A 20027-nucleotide genomic window follows, 5' to 3' on the forward strand; every position below is an offset into this window, starting at 1 on the left:
AATTTGAAAGACTTTTGCTACATCCTTATTAGCAATTCCTGATTGTCGGATTTGGCCACGGTCTTATATGGGGCATACTGGGTAAAAGAGCAGAAAGTAGAATACTGTATCTGGTTCCTTAATGGTTTCCATGTAAATGCTTGCAACGTACTCCAGGCAGAAGTCTTCTCGGAGCCATTCAGCTGGATGATTCAGTAACTTTATGTACAGAAAGAAACCTTCGGCCTCACAGTAGCTCTGTGTGGGATCCAGAGGAAGCTTCAGGCAGGCAGTGCTTTGTCTCCCTCGGAAAGCAGCTAGAATGGTGAATACAGCCTATTAAAGGGATAAACTCATAAGCAAAGTAAGAAAAGGTTTCCTTTCAGAAGGAAGGATGGGGGGGGGGAGAGAAGATGCACAGAATGGGCTCCAGTGGGGGCTCCAGTAGAGCCATAGACAGAGGGTAAACCTGGAGGAGGGGTTGTGATATTAAAGGCTGCAAAGCCCATCCTCCTTGCCTGCTGTATTGGCCATCGTCTTTCCATATCTGTCATGCTAGGCTGTCGAGATTTGCAGATTTGTGCATGTTCTTCAGGAATGCTGGCAAATTTCTCTTAAATCAAGTCTCTTCCCCACTCAATATTCCTTGAAGTACCTGTGATCAACTGTAGCTGTTAAAAAAAAAAAAAATGGAAGTATGTGTTGGGAATTCCAAGTATGTAATTGGTAGATTTCCTCCTTGTTCTGCAAGAGGGATAAGAGTGCTTCTCACCCTTTTTTCTCCAGAGCAGATCCGTGCTTTTTGCACCAGAAAGGTAGCTCAAGCTTACACTGAGATGCCCAGATACTTCCTCTTCACATTCTTGGGCTCCTGGCACGGTTTTGTCACAAGTAGAGAATGACACGGTGATAGAATTCATCACCGTTCCCATCCCCTGTGGGAAACCATCTCCAGGTCAAGGAAGAATCAGAGTATGAATGGACACAACCACTGACCTCAAGCCTTGTATTGAAGAACGCTGGTGTAGAAGGACTGAGGTTGAGAGAGACGCTAAAGAATGACAAGGGATGGTTTCCAGCCACTGACTCTCAAGCCTTGCATTGAAGAATGCTGGTGTAGAAGGACTGAGGTTGAGATAGACGCTAATGAATGACACGGGATGGTTTCCAGCCACTGACCCTCAAGCCTCGCATTGAAGAATGCTGGTATAGAAGGACTGAGGTTGAGATAGTCGCTAATGAATGACATGGGATGGTTTCCAGCTACTGACCCTCAAGCCTCGCATTGAAGAATGCTGGTGGAGAAGGACTGAGGTTGAGATAGACGCTAAAGAATGACACCGGATGGTTTCCAGCCACTGACCCTCAAGCCTTGCATTGAAAAACGCTGGTGTAGAAGGACTGAGGTTGAGAGAGACGCTAAAGAATGACACGGGATGGTTTCCAGCCACTGACCCTCAAGCCTTGCATTGAAGAACGCTGGTGTAGAAGGACTGAGGTTGAGAGAGACGCTAAAGAATGACACGGGATGGTTTCCAGCCACTGACCCTCAAGCCTCGCATTGAAGAACGCTGGTGTAGAAGGACTGAGGTTGAGAGAGACGCTAAAGAATGACACGGGATGGTTTCCAGCCATTGACCCTCAAGCCTTGCATTGAAGAACGCTGGTGTAGAAGGACTGAGGTTGAGAGAGACGCTAAAGAATGACACGGGATGGTTTCCAGCCACTGACCCTCAAGCCTTGCATTGAAGAATGCTGGTGTAGAAGGACTGAGGTTGAGATAGACGCTAAAGAATGACACGGGATGGTTTCCAGCCACTGACCCTCAAGCTTTGCATTGAAGAACGCTGGTGTAGAAGGACTGAGGTTGAGAGAGACGCTAAAGAATGACACGGGATGGTTTCCAGCCACTGACCCTCAAGCCTTGCATTGAAGAACGCTGGTATAGAAGGACTGAGGTTGAGAGAGACGCTAAAGAATGACACGGGATGGTTTCCAGCCACTGACCCTCAAGCCTTGCATTGAAGAACGCTGGTGGAGAAGGACTGAGGTTGAGAGAGACGCTAAAGAATGACACGGGATGGTTTCCAGCCATTGACCCTCAAGCCTTGCATTGAAGAACGCTGGTGCAGAAGGACTGAGGTTGAAATAGACACTAAAGAATGATATGGGATGGTTTCCCACAGTTATCTGCGGGAACGGTTACAAATTCTGTCCCTATGACATTCTGTTAACATATCAAGACATTCAAGCTTTTAAAAATTGCGCTGGCATTTTTTCATATAATTGGCTGGTGTGAATCAACTGAGAGAGGTAATTGCAGTGGTTGTTCAAATTAATTGTTAGTATTGGGGGATGTGGCTAGATGTCTGATAGGTACAAGGTAGCCAAGTACAAGGCTGAAGGTTCACCTCAGAAACCCAGTACACTTGACCAGCTAAGCCCACATGGGTATGTAGAATTTTAAATACATGGCGCAACCAAAAGTCCAACAGGATGAAAACCCACAGGTGCCAAGCAGCAAAGATGACAGTGGGAACGGACAACACAAGAGCCAGCAATATGAAGAAATCTGGGATGTACAGTAACATGGACCCGACACAGTAGTGTGTTTTGGCGAACATATGCACCTGCATCAGGGGTTACTGTGATATGGGATCCACAGATCAAAACAACTCCTTTGCTAATGCGTGAATCTGAGCAGGCGCATATATTTGCTGAAGCACTGTACAATAATACTGTGTCGGGTCCATGTTACTGTACATCCCAAATTGAAATAAATAAGACATTTCTTCATACTGCTGGTTCTTGTGGGGTGCTCGTTGTCCGTTCCCACTGTCTTCTTTGCTGAATTTAACACAGGCTGCTTTTAAAAGGAGTGTCTTTTAAGCAAGGCAGACTTTTTGATTTGTCAGTCTGCATGGCAGGAGATGAAACCAGGTGGATTACTTAAAGTGGCAGGTCATGCTGAATCTAGGACTAGGCTGTCCTCTCAAGAATCAAGCAGTGGCCCTACTGATGGAAACAGGAGCATCTTGACATAGACACTAGAGAATGACACGGTGACAAAATTCATCACCGTTCCCGTCCCCGCGGGAAACCATCTTCATGTCATTCTTTAAGGAGAGAGGGAAGAATCAGAGTATGAATGGCCACAACCACTGACCCGCAAGCTTTGCTTTGAAGAATGCTGGTGTAGAAGGACCGAGGTTGAAATAGACACTAGAAAATGACATGGGATTATTTCCCACAGTTATCCGCGGGAACGGGAACGGTAATGAATTTTGTCACCGTGTCATTCTCTATGGGTCATGCTCTCCTGGGCTGAGCTTTAGGATTTAGCCCCCTTCTCCCCCATACAGAGCCAGTCTCTGGATGAAAATTTGGAGAGAGCATTTAACAAAGTGCAGGGAGGTTGCTGATCATTCTGTGTTTGTGGGAAAAGATCACTTCTCCTCTCATACACTTTCTTTCTCTCTCTAGGATAATAAACAGTCGGGGCAAATCTACGGAGGATGTCCACACCAGACCCTCCCCTGGGTGGGACACCCCGCCCGGGAACATCTCCTGGACCAGGCCCTTCTCCTGGTGCTATGCTGGGGCCCAGTCCTGGTCCCTCACCTGGTTCTGCACATAGTATGATGGGTCCCAGCCCTGGACCTCCTTCAGCTGGTCACGCCATACCCCCCCAGGGGCCTAGTGGCTACCCTCAGGACAATATGCATCAGATGCACAAGGTAAGGAAGAATGAAATCAGCCCAGGCCTTGGCTATTCTCTATTTAGAGAAGCAACCTAATAGAGCATCATTTTATTGATTGATTGATTGGGATTTCTGAAGAGATTCACCCAAGGCAGTGTAGAGCAGGTATAATTCAACATAAAACTTACAATAGCATAAAAGTAGTAAAAAGACCAAATTTAAACATAAATACAATGAATTAAGTAAAGTCAAAATCAGTAAATTGAAACTTAATAGGATTATCATGAAACAGTTGAAAAATATTAACAGCTGTGAAATTCATATGAGAGAGATATAACATACCAAAAGGGAGACATAATACTTTATGAAGCGGTTTACAAAAAAAAAGCCCATTCTCTATAATAAAACCCTAAGCGCGCATGCGCACTTAGGGGTTTGTGATCGCTGCGCCGTGCTGTGTCCCTCTGTGCCGAATTCCATTTTGGAACACGGAGGCGGGGAACACGCCGGCGACTCTCCCCTCCTGCCCTCACTCACCAACCGCTGCTGCTCCTCTTCAAAGCAGCCTGTTGAGGTTCGGAACCTCGCAGGCCGCTCTCCACCTCGGTAGCACGTTCCCTCTGACGCGATTGCGTCAGAGGGAACGTGCTACCGAGGTGGAGAGCGGCCTGCGAGGTTTGCTACAGCTGGCCGGCGAACCTCAGCTGCTTTGTTGAAGAGGAGCAGCGGCGGCGGCATCAGTTCGTGCCGGTGGGCCAGAAGTCACCAGGAACCATGGATGGAGGGAGGGTAAGAATGGGAAGGGGGGTGGCAGAAACAGAAGCGGGCCACGGAGCAGGCAGGCATGGCACAACAGGGAACCAGTGGGAGAGGGAAAGGGGGCTGCTTTGGGGGGAGGGGTGTGCTGGGGGGGCAGACAGCAATCATGCTTTGCTCTGGGAGGGGGGAACAGAAGGGGGCCACGGAGCAGGCAGGCATAGCACAACAGGGGGAGAGGGAAAGGGGGCTGCTTTGGGGGGAGGGGTGTGCTGGGGGGGCAGACAGCAATCATGCTTTGCTCTGGGAGGGGGGAACAGAAGGGGGCCACGGAGCAGGCAGGCATGGCACAACATGGGGAGAGGGAAAGGGGGCTGCTTTGGGGGGAGGGGTGTGCTGAGGGGGCAGACAGCAATCATGCTTTGCTCTGGGAGGGGGGAACAGAAGGGGGCCAAGGAGAGACAGGCAGGCATGGAACAACAGGGGGCCAGGGGGAGAGGGAAAGGGGGCTGCTTTGGTGGGGAGGGGTGTGCTGGGGGCCAGACAGCAATCATGTTTTGCTCTGGGAGGGAGGAACAAGGGGGCCACAGAGAGACAGGCAGGTATGGCACAACAGGGGGCCAGGGGGAGAGGGAAAGGGGGCTGCTTTGGGGGGAGGGGTATGCTGGGGGCCAGACAGCAATCATGTTTTGCTCTGGGAGGGAGGAACAGAAGGGGGCCACGGAGAGACAGGCAGGCAGGGAGCCAGGGAGAGACACAGACCGAAAGAATGACAGACAGACAGCATCCAAGGAGAGAGAGACAAAGAAAAAGAACCAGACAGACAGACATCTACTCTAGCACCCGTTAACGTAACGGGCTTAAACACTAGTACATAAATAATAGCATAAAACAGCACAGACATATGTAAAACCATCCTATTATCATTACATCATCAATAAGATTACATATAGCAAGTACATCGCAGGCTAATTTAAATTGTCCTTGAAGTAGTCCTAAAAGCTTGCACAAAGAGGTGAGTCTTTAAAAGTTTCTTAAAAACTGTGGTAAAGAAGTACAAAATTGCAAATGTTCAGAAGAGTGTCCACAAATGAAGAGGTTCTCTTACTAGTCGTTCAGTCAAGTCCCGACACCTTCCTCTCGTCACCCACTCTTCGTGATCTTTTGGACTTTCGCAACCTTTTTGAAATACTCGGCTACAGAACCGTAAAGACTTTTCAACATCAAACACAATACTTTCAATTGCCAGGTAGCCTACGCTGTCGTTTCAAGAGCTGTGACTTAGCCAGTGATATGATCCACTGCATTTTGAATGACTTGGAGCGCATACGTGCAACCTAGTTTTGGGGTAAACCCAAATAAAGCCCATTGCAAGAGACCGGTACAGTTCTTCTTACTGATGGATAATATCTCATCATGACTAGCAGCTGTCCCTCCCTATATACCTCAGTCTTCTCTCAGTCTCCAGCAGGTGTGAGTGAGTTGTACCCATCTCACTTTGTTAGGGCTGTTGGAATTTTTTTAGGGCTCCTGGTCCCCGTTTTGTCACCAGACTGAGCTTGGGTGAGCCCTGTATGGGGGTCCGTCCGTCCCTGGGGGTGTCACACCCGGCGGGTCTCATGTTGGGTCCCTCCCCCGACTTTGAGCACGTACATGCAACCTAGTTTTTTGGTAAATCCAAATAAAGCGCATTGCAATAGACTAAACGTTGCACAGCCATCCTAAAATCTTAGATCTTCAACATGGGCTTCAATTTTCCAACCAATCTTTAAGTAGTAAAAACAGGACTCCACAACTCTACTTATTTGATCTTGAAAAACCTCCCCCACACACATTTTTATTACAGGTTTCACCCCAGTCAAACAGTCAGTGACAGTAATTGCTAACGCTACAGGCATGCCTTCATTCCTATTTATCACCAGATTATCAGTTTTTTTTACAAATTTTGAATCTACTACTACTACTACTATTACTACACGGTATTGGAGTTCAAGAAGGGATTAGCTAACTTCCTGAAGGAAAAGGGGATAGAGGGGTAGAGATAGATGATCACTATACAGGTCCTGGACCTGATGGGCCGCCGCGTGAGCGGACTGCTGGGAACGATAGACCTATGGTCTGATCCAGCAGAGGCACTGCTTATATTCTTATATTTATTATTTCTATAGCAATGTACATTTTAACATACAATAGACAGTCCCTGCTCAGAAGAGCTTACAATCTAATTTAGACAGGACATTACAGGGTTGGGGAGATTATAGTAGATGAAATGATACAGTGGGTCTAAGTATCTGACAGCAGTGAGTGGGAGTTAAGAGTTGAAAACAGAATAAAAAAAAGTGGGCCTTTAGTTTGTCATACATCCAGGCTCCTACAGGTAAGTTGCTTTCAAAGTGAGGTTCTCCCCTCTCTTGACACTGTACTAAGCTGTAGCTGGTTTTTGTTTTGTTTTTCTTCTCTTCCTAGCCTTTGGACTCCTTGCATGAGAAGGGAATATCTGATGACCCTCGCTATGGTCAGATGAAAGGCATGGCTCTGCGTCCAGGTGGGCATAGTGGCATGGGACCACCTCCAAGCCCTATGGATCAGCACTCACAAGGTTTGAATCCCTCCTTTCCTTTTGTACTGGTAATTATTTGTATATAGTTGTTATATTGCTTGTTTCCCAATTTTAAATTGTCATACGCATTGAAGTATTGCGTGTACAACAAATTTTTTTTTAAAAATATAAATTTTTTATTCATTTTCAAATATTACAGCAAGTGTATAATGCTCAAACAGAAAAACCTTTAACTAATCACCTGACAATCTTACTTAAATTCCTTCAAATATATAAATATAAAAGAATCCCTACCCACCCACCCATATTAATAGTAACCAATTATCAATAATTATCTTTCACATTCCTATATCTTATCTAATACTAAAGTGTTTAAGATGTCTGATCATTAGAATAATTAATCAATGGCCCCCAAATCTTTTTGAACTTATGATCATTTCCTTGTTGCATGGCAATCACCCTCTCCATTTTATAAATATGACATACTGAATTCCACCAAAGAGTATAATTCAGTTTAGTGTAATCTTTCCAGTTTCCAGTAATCTGCTGAATGGCAACCCCTGTAAATATTAATAGAAGTTTATTATTATTTGCAGAAGTTGGGCTTTTAAATCTCATAGATGTACCAAATAATATAGTATCGTATGAAAGGGCAACATGATTTTCTAACAATGAATTAATTTTTAATAAACTTGAAACTTGATTAGCCATGCTGAATTATTGCTGTAAAAATGTGAACAAGCTGATTAAAGTTACTTCTAATGCCAGGACTTCAATGCCTCAGCTAGGGGTATTTGAAGATCTTGTTATCTATCTCAAGCTATAATTGATGGACCTCGTTAAAGAGGAGCTGGGGCAGATCGTATGGTTTCCTATGTCCTCACATTGCTTTGTCTTCACCAATTCTAGTCCTAGACAGCTTGTGTGTGTTCTGTGGTAGGATGTACTCTAGAGCAGCGTTCCTCGAGCAAACCCTAGCTTGTCTGAATATGTATAAAGAGGTTTGTATGTAGTGAAGGTGGTGCTTCCAGGGCTGTCTCATGCAGAGTCAATGTTGATAGCCTGAAAACCAGAGGGGATGGGGTTGAGGAACCCTGTTATAAAGCGGAAGGGTATTTCTGATCTTAGAATGGGTTTGGGAGTGTGTGGTGCAGTGGTTAGAGCTACAGCCTTGGCACCCTGAGGTTGTGAGTTCGAATTCCGCTCTGCTCCTTGTGACCCTGGACAAATCACTTAATCCCCAGTGCCCCAGGTACATTAGATAGATTGGGAGCCCACCAGGCCCGTTCCCTGATGTCATAATGCCTCATTCCACCAATAAGAGCCAACCTCAGCAGTGACGTCACAATGGCTTCATTGTCCTAGACTTGGCCCACACTTGATATTGTATTGGAGGAGAGTGTGGCGTAGTGGTTAGAGCTACCCTGAGGTTGTGGGTTCGAATCTTGACACTGCTCCTTGTGACCCTGGGCAACTCACTTAATCCCCAGTGCCCCAGGTACATTAGATAGAGAGGGAGCCTGCTGGAACAGTTAGGGAATAATGCTTGAGTACCTAAATAATTTGTAATCCACACAGAATTGTAGGATATGCGGAATATAAATTATTAGAAGAAAAGTTTTGCAGTTCTAACTCTGTTTTTTTAAATTAACCTTTTGTAATCCGCCTTGAACCGCAAGGTAATGGCGGAATAGAAATCCCTAATGTAATGTAATGTAATGTTCTAGGCTATTGGCAGCCTCGGGTGTCCCTGTTGCAGCTAGGTCCTCTGTTTTAATGACTGTTGTCTTTGCAGGTTACCCTTCTCCTCTTGGTGGCTCAGAGCATGCATCGAGTCCCATTCCGGCCAATGGTCCATCCTCTGGTCCGCCTATATCTTCTGGCCCTGACAGCACTGACCCCCTAGCCCTGGGGCAGCAGAGCCGCAGTCCCACCCCATTCAACCAGAGCCAGCTGCACCAGTTACGAGCACAAATCATGGCCTACAAGATGCTTGCCAGAGGACAGCCACTGCCAGACCACCTGCAGTTGGCCGTGCAGGGAAAGCGTCCGATGCCTGGAATGCAACAGCAGTTGCCAGCACTACCTCCACCCACGGTGTCTGGAACCGGGCAAGGGCAAGGTTCTACACCTGCACAAGGACCGGGACCAACACCTCCAAACTACAACAGACCTCATGGTAAGACTCCTATAGATGCTATTCAGGCCTTAGCCTATGTATCTCACTCCTGGCTTGCAACAGCATCTCCCGCTTTTGCAATTCTGAGATCCCATAAGCTCTGGTAATGCAGCCATTCCTGCTAGTCGGTTCCTGCTGTTCCACCACTGATTCCTTCGCATACACATAGCTATGCAAGTACTCTGTTTTCTCAGCATAGAGTTAGGAAATTGAACTGTTCTGGAAAAGGATGTGCCTTTTTCTTAACATTGTCTCTCCATCTCCTCTCTTTTTGCAGGTATGGGAGGGCCTACCATGCCCCCTCCAGGACCCTCTGGAGTCCCTCCAGGAATGCCCGGGCAGCCTTCCGGTGCTCCTCCAAAACCTTGGCCCGAAGGTAGGTAATGCTCCCATTCTTCATTCATCTCATGCACTTCCAGAGTAACCTAATGGTTAGTGCAGTGGGCTTTGATCCCGGTGAAATGGGTTTGATTCCTACTGCTGCTCCTCGTGACTTTTTGCAAGTCACTGAACCCTCTTTTGTCCCAGGTGCAGAACTTAGCTTGTGAGCCCACGAAGGACAGAGAAAATACAGCGCTGTGTATGTCTAGTAGTCATTAGTAGGTGTACTAATCACATTACAGCTCATTAGACAACCTTGGAAGTCTTTAAAAATTCACATGCCATATTAATAGACGTGAGAGAACAAAGAGCAAGCCGGCCTTTGTTTGGCTACTTTAAACATAATCGTAATCGGCATGGTATGTCATGGATGTTTTCAGCCAAATCCCTGTTAGGAAAGGTTCTTTTGAACCATCCCTGAAAAACCTTCTTCCACCTTCCCCCCCCCCCCCCCAGGTTCCCTCCAAACCAATTAACTTCCCTGACCGGTATGTTTTTTCCCTATTAAAAAAAAAAAAATTTTTGTACACTCTTGTATATTCCATGTACTATATTCCCTGTATATTCCTTGTATCATACTCCTTGTATATTCCTACTGAGGGTATTTTATGTCGACTTCATTGACCTGAACTCTCAAAAAAAAAAAAAAAAATTAAACTCCTGTTAACTTCAACGACATGTACATTCCAAAAAATTGTAAATTCCAATGTTATTTTCGGGTGTAATCTTATTAACTGCTGTGAACCACCTAGAACTCTCTGGGTATGGCGGTATACAAAATAAAGTTATTATTATTATTATTATTCTATTTAATAACTCTTCCGGCCCTCAGAAATGCCACCAGTTGTTCAATAAGTTTTCATAACAGCTGACTTTACGCATTCAATCTTCACCGGGTCATTTTATAATTAGACTCAAAATGAGATAGGTTAAACCATCCACTTTACTAGGGTATATGGTATATGAATATATTTGTACTTAGCTTGGGTGGTAAACAGCTAGGGACCGGCACGCCAACATGTTTCACCCTTGGGGGGTTTCCTCAGGGCTACAATCCCTTAGTTTGAATTGTACTTCACGACGTGGCCACCCGATACTTGGAAACCCCCCAAGGGTGAAACATGTTGGCGTGCTGGTCCCTAGCTGTTTACCACCCAAGATAAGTACAAATATATTCATATACCATATACCCTAGTAAAGTGGATGGTTTAACCTATCTCATTTTGAGTCTAATTATAAAATGACCCGGTGAAGATTGAATGCGTAAAGTCAGCTGTTATGAAAACTTATTGAACAACTGGTGGCATTTCTGAAGGCTGGAAGAGTTATTAAATAGAAGGATTTTCAGGGATGGCTGAAAAGAACCTTTCCTAACAGGGATTTAGCATATACCTTCTATTGAAATATATTTCTCAATGCAACACACCAATTTATGGATGTTTTCAGAGCACATAGTAAAGTTTGACTGCTAGAATCAAAGGAGGAACTAGCTGTGGTAAATGTAAGCTCCTCTGATGTCCTAAACAGGCTGAAATATGTGGGCACCAAACCACAGATTAAACCGAGGAAGTTATTCTGGGCTTGTGGTCCTTGTGGGCTTATCTTTTTCTTTTTTTCCCCAAGTGCAGTTTACAATTGTATATTTTAAGACAGACCTTGTTTCTTATTTAAGCTATGGTGATAATATATGCAAGTCCCCAAAACAATGTGTTCTGTCCCCTCCTCAGTCAGAAAGCATTGGCCCCTCTGTCCTGTTCCAGACTTCCTCAACGGTCTTCCAAGGCAGAGCTACTGCCGGATTGTGTGGGACTTGAATAAGGAGAAATTTATTTTTACCTTTCCTTGAATCTTGCTGGATGAGTTTATGTATTCCTGCCAGCAGATGGAGACAGTGCCACAATTTTTCCAGTGATGATATTGTTGCTGTAGAGAAGTACAGAAGAGGCTAAAAATTTACTTTACAACAAAAAGAACAAACTTATAATACCAAATTGAACAAAACTTAGCCTCCCTTAGGGTTCCATCCTCTGTGTAACTGGGTCATCAGGGCAACAGAGAAATTATCCTGGATCCTTTTCTCTAGCAAAAGCTAGAAAGATGATTGAGTGCATAGAAAGAGGAATGGTCAGCAGTAAAAAGGAGGTAATAATACCTCTTTTTCTCCGGAGATAAGCAGGGGAAATGCAGGAACACTTGTTGGTGAAGTCCTCAGACCGATCTTGTGTGTCGGTGCTCTCCCCTAGCCAATAGGAAGCTTTTGGCTTGCTGAGCATAAGCAGGGACTCCCGCTTTCGGTGGCTTTTCCCCTTGATACTCATTTTTTTCTTCAGCCACTCCTATAAAGTCACAGCTCTCCCCTCTTTCATAGGGGGCTGATTCAAGTTCAAGTTCTACCCGCAGTCTCATCAGCCAATCAGGACCCATGTTTAAAAAAACATTCAGCAAACAATGCCTATATTGTAGACATCTGTCTCACGCCTATGGATACACATAGGGATGCTTATGAACGGCCAAGGTTGGCATGGACATGGTTTCCACTGGAAGTGGCCTTGGGCATTCAGGAGCGTCACTATGTATCTCCATAGGAGCGAGACGGACGCCTTAAAAGTGGGCCTGTATAATGCTGGCCTACATTTAAGGTGTTTGTTAGAAAAAAAAAGATGCAATTCTCTAAAGCAGTGGTTCCCAAACCCTGTCCTGGGGGACCCACAGCCAGTCGGGTTTTCAAGATATCCCTAATGAATATGCATGAGAGAGATTTGCATACCTGTGGCTTCCATTATATGCAAATCTCTCTCATGCATATTCATTAGGGATATCTTGAAAACCCGACTGGCTGGGAGAACCACTGCTCTAAAGGATACCAATGCATGATTGACACGCAATCACAACCAATTCTTAGGCGGCTGCCGAGATCGGCCTCCTTTAGAGAATCAGGCCCATGCTGCATATATGTATTTCTATTTGATTTTAGTAGAACCATCCAAAAAAAGGAACAAGTTTCTTCTCACAGGAACAAAAGGGGAAAATTCTTTTTTTTTTTTAAATTCTTTATTCATTTTTAAAACTTTCATCAAGTGTACAACAATCATAATAAACACAATCAGCGCACTTGCATATCTTATCATTATAATCTAAACATACAAATGTAACCCTCCCCACCCTCCCTCAAAGCCCTTCATTCATAATAAGAAACCTATATTTGTACCTCTCCCCCCTCCCAATACTATATGGTGTATAACTAATAGAAAAATGGCATTTAATCATGACAAAAAGACGTTAATGGCTCCCAAATTTTAATAAAATTATTATAATTTCCATTTTGTATCGCTATTGATCTTTCCATTCTATATATGTGACATAATGAATTCCACCAAAAATTAAAATTCAGCCTACTATGATCTTTCCAATTATTAGTAATATGTTGGATGGCAACTTCAGTCATGATCATTAAAAGTTTATTATTACACGATGATATCAATTTAAGAAGAAGACCAATGTCTAATCCATTCCTCCAGACTCCAGCTGGTAAAACTGCCAGGCTATAGAACCCCTGCAGATCCCGTCAGCATTTCCTCCTGAGCCCCACACAGTCAACAGAGGTTTCCCTGTTATCGGCCCTACCAACGACTGGATGACTCGCTCCCTTCCCCCAGCTCCAGCATTATCAAATTGAGGCTGGATGGCAGATTCTCAGCTCAACACACCGATGACTGCATAACTCCCTCCCTCCTCCAAGGCCCTGTTTCGACCCCCTAGGGCAGGGTTGTCCAATGTCGGTCCTTGAGGGCCGCAATCCAGTCGGGTTTTTAGGATTTCCCCAATGAATATGCATGAGATCTATTAGCATATATAGAGATCTCGTGCATATTTATTGGGGAAATCCTGAAAACCCGACTGGATTGCGGCCCTCGAGGACCAACATTGGACACCCCTGCCCTAGGGGAACATAAGCATTGCCCCTGCTGGGTCAGACCAGTGGTCCATCGTGCCCAGCAGTCCGCTCACGCGGCGGCCCCCGGGTCAAAGACCAGTGCTCTAAAATGAGTCCAGCCTCACCTGTGTACGTCCCAGTTTAGCAGGAACTTGTCCAGCTTAGTCTTGAAACCCTGGAGGGTGTTTTCCCCTACAACAGACTCCGGAAGAGCGTTCCAGCTCTCCACCACTCTCTGGGTGAAGAAGAACTGACATTCACCAACATCACAAAATTTAAGGTAGACTGCGAATTCTCGACTCAGTGCACCGATGATTGAAAAATTCCCTACCTCCCCCCCAAGAAAGTTCTACTGCATGAGTTTAGTTTATGAGGCATTGATGTCACATTTCTTGGCCTTTAAAAGAAATGGAAATGTCATACCCTTAGGTGTTGGATAGGAACATTCACCAGGAAAACGGAATGGGTAAGACCAAACCCAAGACGTAGGAAACCCAAGAAAGGCTTAACATTTACCAGGTTCTTTTTCTTTTTCCAATTTTTTATTTATTTTTTCATCTTTCATCAAGTGTACAATATTACATCAATTAAAGTCATACATATCACTTGACATTCTTATCTATTGTCATCTTTAAAACATAAACTAAACCCTTCCCCCACCCTCCCTTTCCACAAATATTATAAATCAAGTATATCATGCAAGTGTTGTAATCAAAAATACGAAGACCAATAATATAACAATAAATCTCCCCTTTCCCCTTATTATCAATATACTTTTAGTGTAAAAAGGTGTCTGATCATTACAATATGTTATCAATGGCCCCCAAATCTTTTTAAAATGGAAAGAACAATTGCCATGCAAAAAGGGAATTATAGCATTTACCAGGTTCTGAAGGCTGTGAATGTAGCAGTGATTGTTCACCTTCCTTCAGAATGTTCCATAAGCTCTTGAGTAGAAGAGAAGAATCCTTGCTTTTAACTTTGATCTCTCTTTCACAGGACCAATTGTGAATGCGGCAGCTCCGACGAGTACACCCCAGAAACTCATTCCCCCTCAGCCTACTGGTCGCCCTTCACCTGCACCACCCGCAGTGCCTCCTGCAGCTTCTCCCGTCATGCCACCCCAGACACAGTCCCCAGGGCAGCCAGCCCAGCCCCCACCCATGGTACAGCTTCACCAGAAGCAGAACCGGATTACGCCTATCCAGAAGCCACGGGGCCTGGACCCTGTAGAGATCCTGCAAGAGAGAGAATACAGGTAAGGGTTACCTTGGGCTTAAACTGAGGTGTTCCAACTGAGGAACACCTGAGGAAACACCTTGCCTGAAGTTATGAAATAGGTCTGGGAAATTCTCAGTCTCCTGTGTAGATGAACACTTCAGGTTGGAAGAAAGCTGACGTGCTTTACCTTCTTTCAGCAAGGTAGGGATTTTTTTTTTTTTTTAATTCTTTATTCATTTTTACATTCTTACAAGTGAATTACACGTAATCAAGCAATTTTCATATATCACTTGTATATACATTCAAATATTCCATTATAAAATAATAAGTACCCCCCCTTTTTTCCAAGAATCTTTCTCCATATATTAAATATTCCCATCCCAACTCCATCCCACATATATTCCCCATGTGCTAAGATATCTGATCATTAGAGTAATTAGTCAATGGTCCCCATAAATTTCTTGAAATTATGAATATTCCCTTGTTGTAACGCTAACATCTTTTCCATCTTATATATGTGACAAACTGAATTCCACCAAAATGTATAATTTAATTTTGTATAATCTTTCCAATTCTGAGTCATTTGTTGCATGGCGACCCCTGTCAATATTAATAATAACTTGTTATTATTTGCAGAAATCGGACTCTGAGATCCAATAGATGCTGGCATTGTAGATTAGAAGTTGGGACGTTAGATCATTTGATTTTTTTTTTGTCCCTGTATAAAGGCTTTCTGGAAACTAATTTAGCCCCAAATTAATAAATTATTAGAAAATCATGTTGGACTCTCATATGACACTATATTATTTGGTAAAGGTAGGGATTTTTATTGCAAGTTCTTTTGTTCTAAATTCCTAAGGATTGCCGTCTTTTTTTTTTCCAGACTGCAGGCTCGTATTGCCCATCGAATCCAGGAGCTGGAGAACTTGCCTGGGTCACTTGCTGGTGACCTAAGAACCAAAGCTACCATTGAATTGAAGGCCCTGAGACTTCTGAACTTCCAGAGACAGGTGGGTTGGATCAGCAGAGGAGGGGTGCTTTCCCTGTGGCTATTGGTCCGGGGGAAGTACGGTAGTTCTGATTTTCTTATTGATTTGGTCAGAAAAACATAACTATGTCTCTGTGCTTAAGGACAAAATAATAATAATAATAATAACTTTATTTTTGTATACCGCAGTACCAGAATAGTTCAGAGCGGTTTACATGACAAGAGACTGTACATCTACAGCAAAATTTACAAATAAGTCAATCAATATAACTTAGCGAGTCAGGAGCAGGCAAGAAGGAGATAGAGAGGTTATAAACAAGTCAATCGGCGTGGCTTAGGAAGTCGGGTGCAGGTAGGTGGGAGGTGCAGGAAGGTGGGAGGTACAAGGCATAGTTAAAAGTTGAGTTACAAGGAGGGCGGGAGTCAGAGATATTTGTCAAAGAGATAAGTTTTGATTGACTTCCTGAAAGTTTGGTAGGAGGGAGAATTAGAGATGAGAGTGGATAGACATTTGTTCCATTTGCATGCCTGGAATGCCAGGGATCTGTCGAGGAATCTCTTGTAGATGCAGCACTTTAGGGACGGGAAGGCAAACAAGTGGGCGTTACGTGTGCGGGTGGGGCCCGGACGGACAAAGTGATCTGATAGGTAGATTGGGGACAAGCCTGTTAGGGTTTTGAAGCAGAGACAAGCAAATTTGAAGATAATCCTCGCCTCCATAGGCAGCCAGTGCAGTTTTTTGTAGAAGGGGCTTATAGGGTCAGATTTTTTGAGATTATAGATGAGTTGAACGAATAGGAGAAGATTCTCCAGTCATTAAATAATGTAAAAAGACATCTTATGCAAAAAATCTAGCAGTGTTTTATTAAATTAACCTTCAATATCTGCACTTTTGTGGAAAATAACAAATTTAACATACTTCGCTGAAAGCCAAACACGTACGTTCTGGCGTAGTCATCTACCTCAAACATCCAGTGTCTTATTGAGATAGGATAAAGCCTTGATTCTGTTCAGGAGTTGAACACCATTGCAGGCTTTATCTTGACTATTTCAAGAAGACATTGAATGCTTGAGGGTTTGGAATGCCATTGGTAGATGACTTCATCAAAGTGTACTTGTTTAGCTGTTAGCAAAGTATAGCCTTACTGGGTCAGAACAATGGCATAGCATAATCCAACAGGGTTCCCTGTTTCGCTGGTGCGCTTCTTCAGGGATTTGAGCATCGATTCACCCGCTTCAATTTCTGTCCCTAAAGAAGCGAAACAGGGAACCCTGTTGGATTATGCTAGTGGTGATATTTAGTAGCTGCTATGCTCTGAATTTGTCTCCTATGGAGTGATTTTTTCCTGCTTCCAAGCTCCAGGATCACGTTCTTGTGTTTGCAATTTGATTGAGAAGACAACAATTTTCATATAAGTGTTTTTTTGAAAACTTTTTGAAACTTAGAATTAAGACTGTTGAAATTCACTGTGAAATTGTGTCCTCAACTTTTTGGGAGTTTATGACCGAGGATGTGTCTGCTGGCTGCAAGTGATATTTGCAACTAGCCTGTCTATATGGGTTGCTTTGATTTTCCCTATTAGACACTGAGGTCTTTTCTCCCTTAAGAGTAACACTTGGACTTGTTATCCTATACTCTTGAGGTTGTGCTATGTGGATATAGATTTATTTAACAGCCTATTATTGATGAAATTTGACTTTTTGTTCTCATTGACATCCCGAACAGAATTGTATCATGTGTGTGGCTTTCTTTTAAAGTTGCGTCAGGAAGTAGTGGTGTGCATGAGAAGGGACACAGCGCTGGAGACGGCACTGAATGCCAAGGCTTACAAGCGCAGCAAGAGGCAATCCCTGCGGGAGGCCCGCATCACTGAGAAACTAGAGAAACAGCAGAAGATTGAGCAGGAGCGCAAACGCCGGCAAAAGCACCAAGTGAGCCCCTGTTATCTTGCCTTCATTAACCCACTCCCTGTCCAGGAAATGTGGTCCGAGTCTGGCTACACTAACCTTTTTTGCCTTCCCAGGTACAGTGCTGAGTCTTTAACAGCAAGTCACAAATGTCAACAGCAAAGAAAGATTTGGCAGATATCTGTGGGTGATTATAATTGCTGATGTGCTAAAATTGTTTTTTTCCCCCCCTCTATTTCAGGAATACCTCAACAGCATCCTTCAGCATGCCAAGGATTTCAAGGAATACCACAGATCAGTGACAGGCAAAATCCAGAAGCTCACCAAAGCAGTGGCCACGTACCATGCCAACACAGAGCGGGAGCAAAAGAAGGAGAATGAGCGGATAGAAAAGGAGAGGATGCGTAGATTGATGGTGAGGGGCAGGGGTAACAATCAGATCCCACCTCAAAAAACTGAAGGAGTAACTGAGTCACAGCCTTTCCCAAACCAAAGCAGGATGTGCAACAAAATCAGTCCCCTGAAGGAGGAGGGTAACTAACCACAGTCTGCCTCGGGGGAGGAGAAGTAATTGAATGGGGTCTTAGCTACCCCTGAGAGTAGTGGGGTAATTGAGTCAGAGCCCCACCTTCAAGGAGAGGGAGGGGTAGCTAGCAATAATGTGTTTGGGGGAGGGGGGGTTTAATTTTGGAGGCCCTCTTCTTTGGGCTTCCGTTTGCCTCTTTAGGCTGACAGCTTGCTTTGTCTATTCCAGGCTGAAGATGAAGAAGGTTACCGGAAACTGATTGATCAGAAGAAGGACAAGCGTCTGGCCTATCTCCTCCAGCAGACGGACGAGTACGTGGCCAATCTGACTGAACTGGTGCGACAGCACAAGGCAGCGCAGGTGCTGAAGGAGAAGAAGAAGAAAAAGAAAAAGAAGGTATGTTCCAGCTGGATCCACTTTACAACGGACTTACAACGGACGCACTTTACAACCGGATTACTCGGTTGTAAAGTGCGTAAGAACCAGTGGCGTAAGTTACAGGAGCTCAGTCTTAAGATTTTGATGTCATTCATTTGATAGATGACTAGTTTACTTTCTTTTCAGAAGCAGGAGAATGTGGAAGGACAGCCCCCAGCATTGGGACCAGATGGGGAAGTAAGTATGACCGTGTCAGGTCCCTTGGTTTGCAAAAAGCTGGTAACATTAACCGCAATTAATAATTGGGGGAGGGAGAGGGGATAAAAATATATTTAGAATAGGATGTATTAAATACAAAAATGATATTGTGTATTTATCAATTGTAATTTAATATTTTGTACATTTTATGTAAAATTTGAAAATTAAAAATATTATATTAAAGTAATAAAAGGGTGGGGGGAGGGTGAGGGGGAAAATCAAATTTAGATATATAATGTATTAGATATAAAAGTGATACTATGTATTTATCAATTGTATTTTAATATTTTGTACACTTTATGTAAAATTTGAAAATAAAAAATAATGGGAAAAAAAAAATAATTGATATAATAAACTAAACTAAACTAAACCTTAAGCTTATATACCGCATCTTCTCTATAAGGATAGAGTTTAAGAAAGGAAAATATAATAAGTTTCAAGTTTTATTACCATATGATGAATCGCCTATACAAACTTTCTAAGCGATGAACAGTTTTATAAAAAAACAACAATTTAGAGGACAAACAGCTTTAAAACACAAGTAAAAAGCTAATATACTTATAACACTTAACAAATTTCATCATACATGTGGATTAAGGACAGACATGATATAAGAGGATAGGAGGGGAAAAATTACAATTCTCTCAGGTAGAAAAAACATAAAAGAGGAAAGAACAAGAGGAAGGGAAAAATTGAATTCTGGATTAAGTTAACAGGTCTCAGAATTTAATTGTTAAAAGCATCATTAAATAAGAAAGTTTTTAGAAGTTTTTTAAAGGAAATAAGATCTTTTTTCTTTTCTGATATAGAGTGGCAATGAATTCCACAATTGTGGAGCTATAACAGAATTAGTGGTTATATAGAGAGCAGCGGAAATTACATTTTTGAAAAAAAAAAAAGCTCTCCCTCCATATTCACGGGGGTTAGGTCTCGAGACCACAATGGGAACTCGCAGCAGCCATTTTGATGACGGCTCTGCACAGGGCAGGAGCATAGGAAGATCGATCCTGCCCCGCATCACCGCTAGACCACCAGGTAAGATCCAAGAGGCTCGGACAGCCGAAAAATAGAGGAAAACTTAGGCAAAAAAAATCACGAATAACCAAATCCGCGGATACGGAGGGAGAAGTGTAGCCAGGTTTTCAGATGCATCTTGTACGCTCGTCTGCAGTTTCTTTTGCTCTTGGTTTGTGAAGTAAGTATGAGAGCCAGTAAACGGAGCATCGAATGAAATTCATCACCTCACTGGAGAATGGGG

At 43.6% G+C, this 20027-nt stretch overlaps 1 protein-coding gene across 3 annotated transcripts in view; it reads left to right on the forward strand.

Moving 5' to 3' along the window:
* Positions 1 to 20027, forward strand: part of SMARCA4 (SWI/SNF related, matrix associated, actin dependent regulator of chromatin, subfamily a, member 4) — a 49697-nt gene that overhangs the window by 4297 nt on the left and 25373 nt on the right. The window contains exons 2-11 of one of the 3 annotated variants that reach the window (XM_033925083.1): positions 3463 to 3716; positions 6903 to 7035; positions 8792 to 9175; positions 9453 to 9551; positions 14490 to 14748; positions 15595 to 15721; positions 17458 to 17631; positions 17849 to 18022; positions 18362 to 18529; positions 18698 to 18748. In XM_033925083.1, coding sequence (XP_033780974.1) covers positions 3495 to 3716; positions 6903 to 7035; positions 8792 to 9175; positions 9453 to 9551; positions 14490 to 14748; positions 15595 to 15721; positions 17458 to 17631; positions 17849 to 18022; positions 18362 to 18529; positions 18698 to 18748 — 1791 coding nt within the window. In that variant the 5' untranslated portion in view covers positions 3463 to 3494. Of the gene's footprint in view, positions 1 to 3462; positions 3717 to 6902; positions 7036 to 8791; positions 9176 to 9452; positions 9552 to 14489; positions 14749 to 15594; positions 15722 to 17457; positions 17632 to 17848; positions 18023 to 18361; positions 18530 to 18697; positions 18749 to 20027 lie in introns of those variants that run through there. The other 2 variants (XM_033925084.1, XM_033925085.1) reach the window with 2 other exon arrangements.

Source organism: Geotrypetes seraphini, chromosome 16 (assembly GCF_902459505.1).
Source record: "Geotrypetes seraphini chromosome 16, aGeoSer1.1, whole genome shotgun sequence".
In the NCBI taxonomy this organism is placed as follows: domain Eukaryota; kingdom Metazoa; phylum Chordata; class Amphibia; order Gymnophiona; family Dermophiidae; genus Geotrypetes; species Geotrypetes seraphini.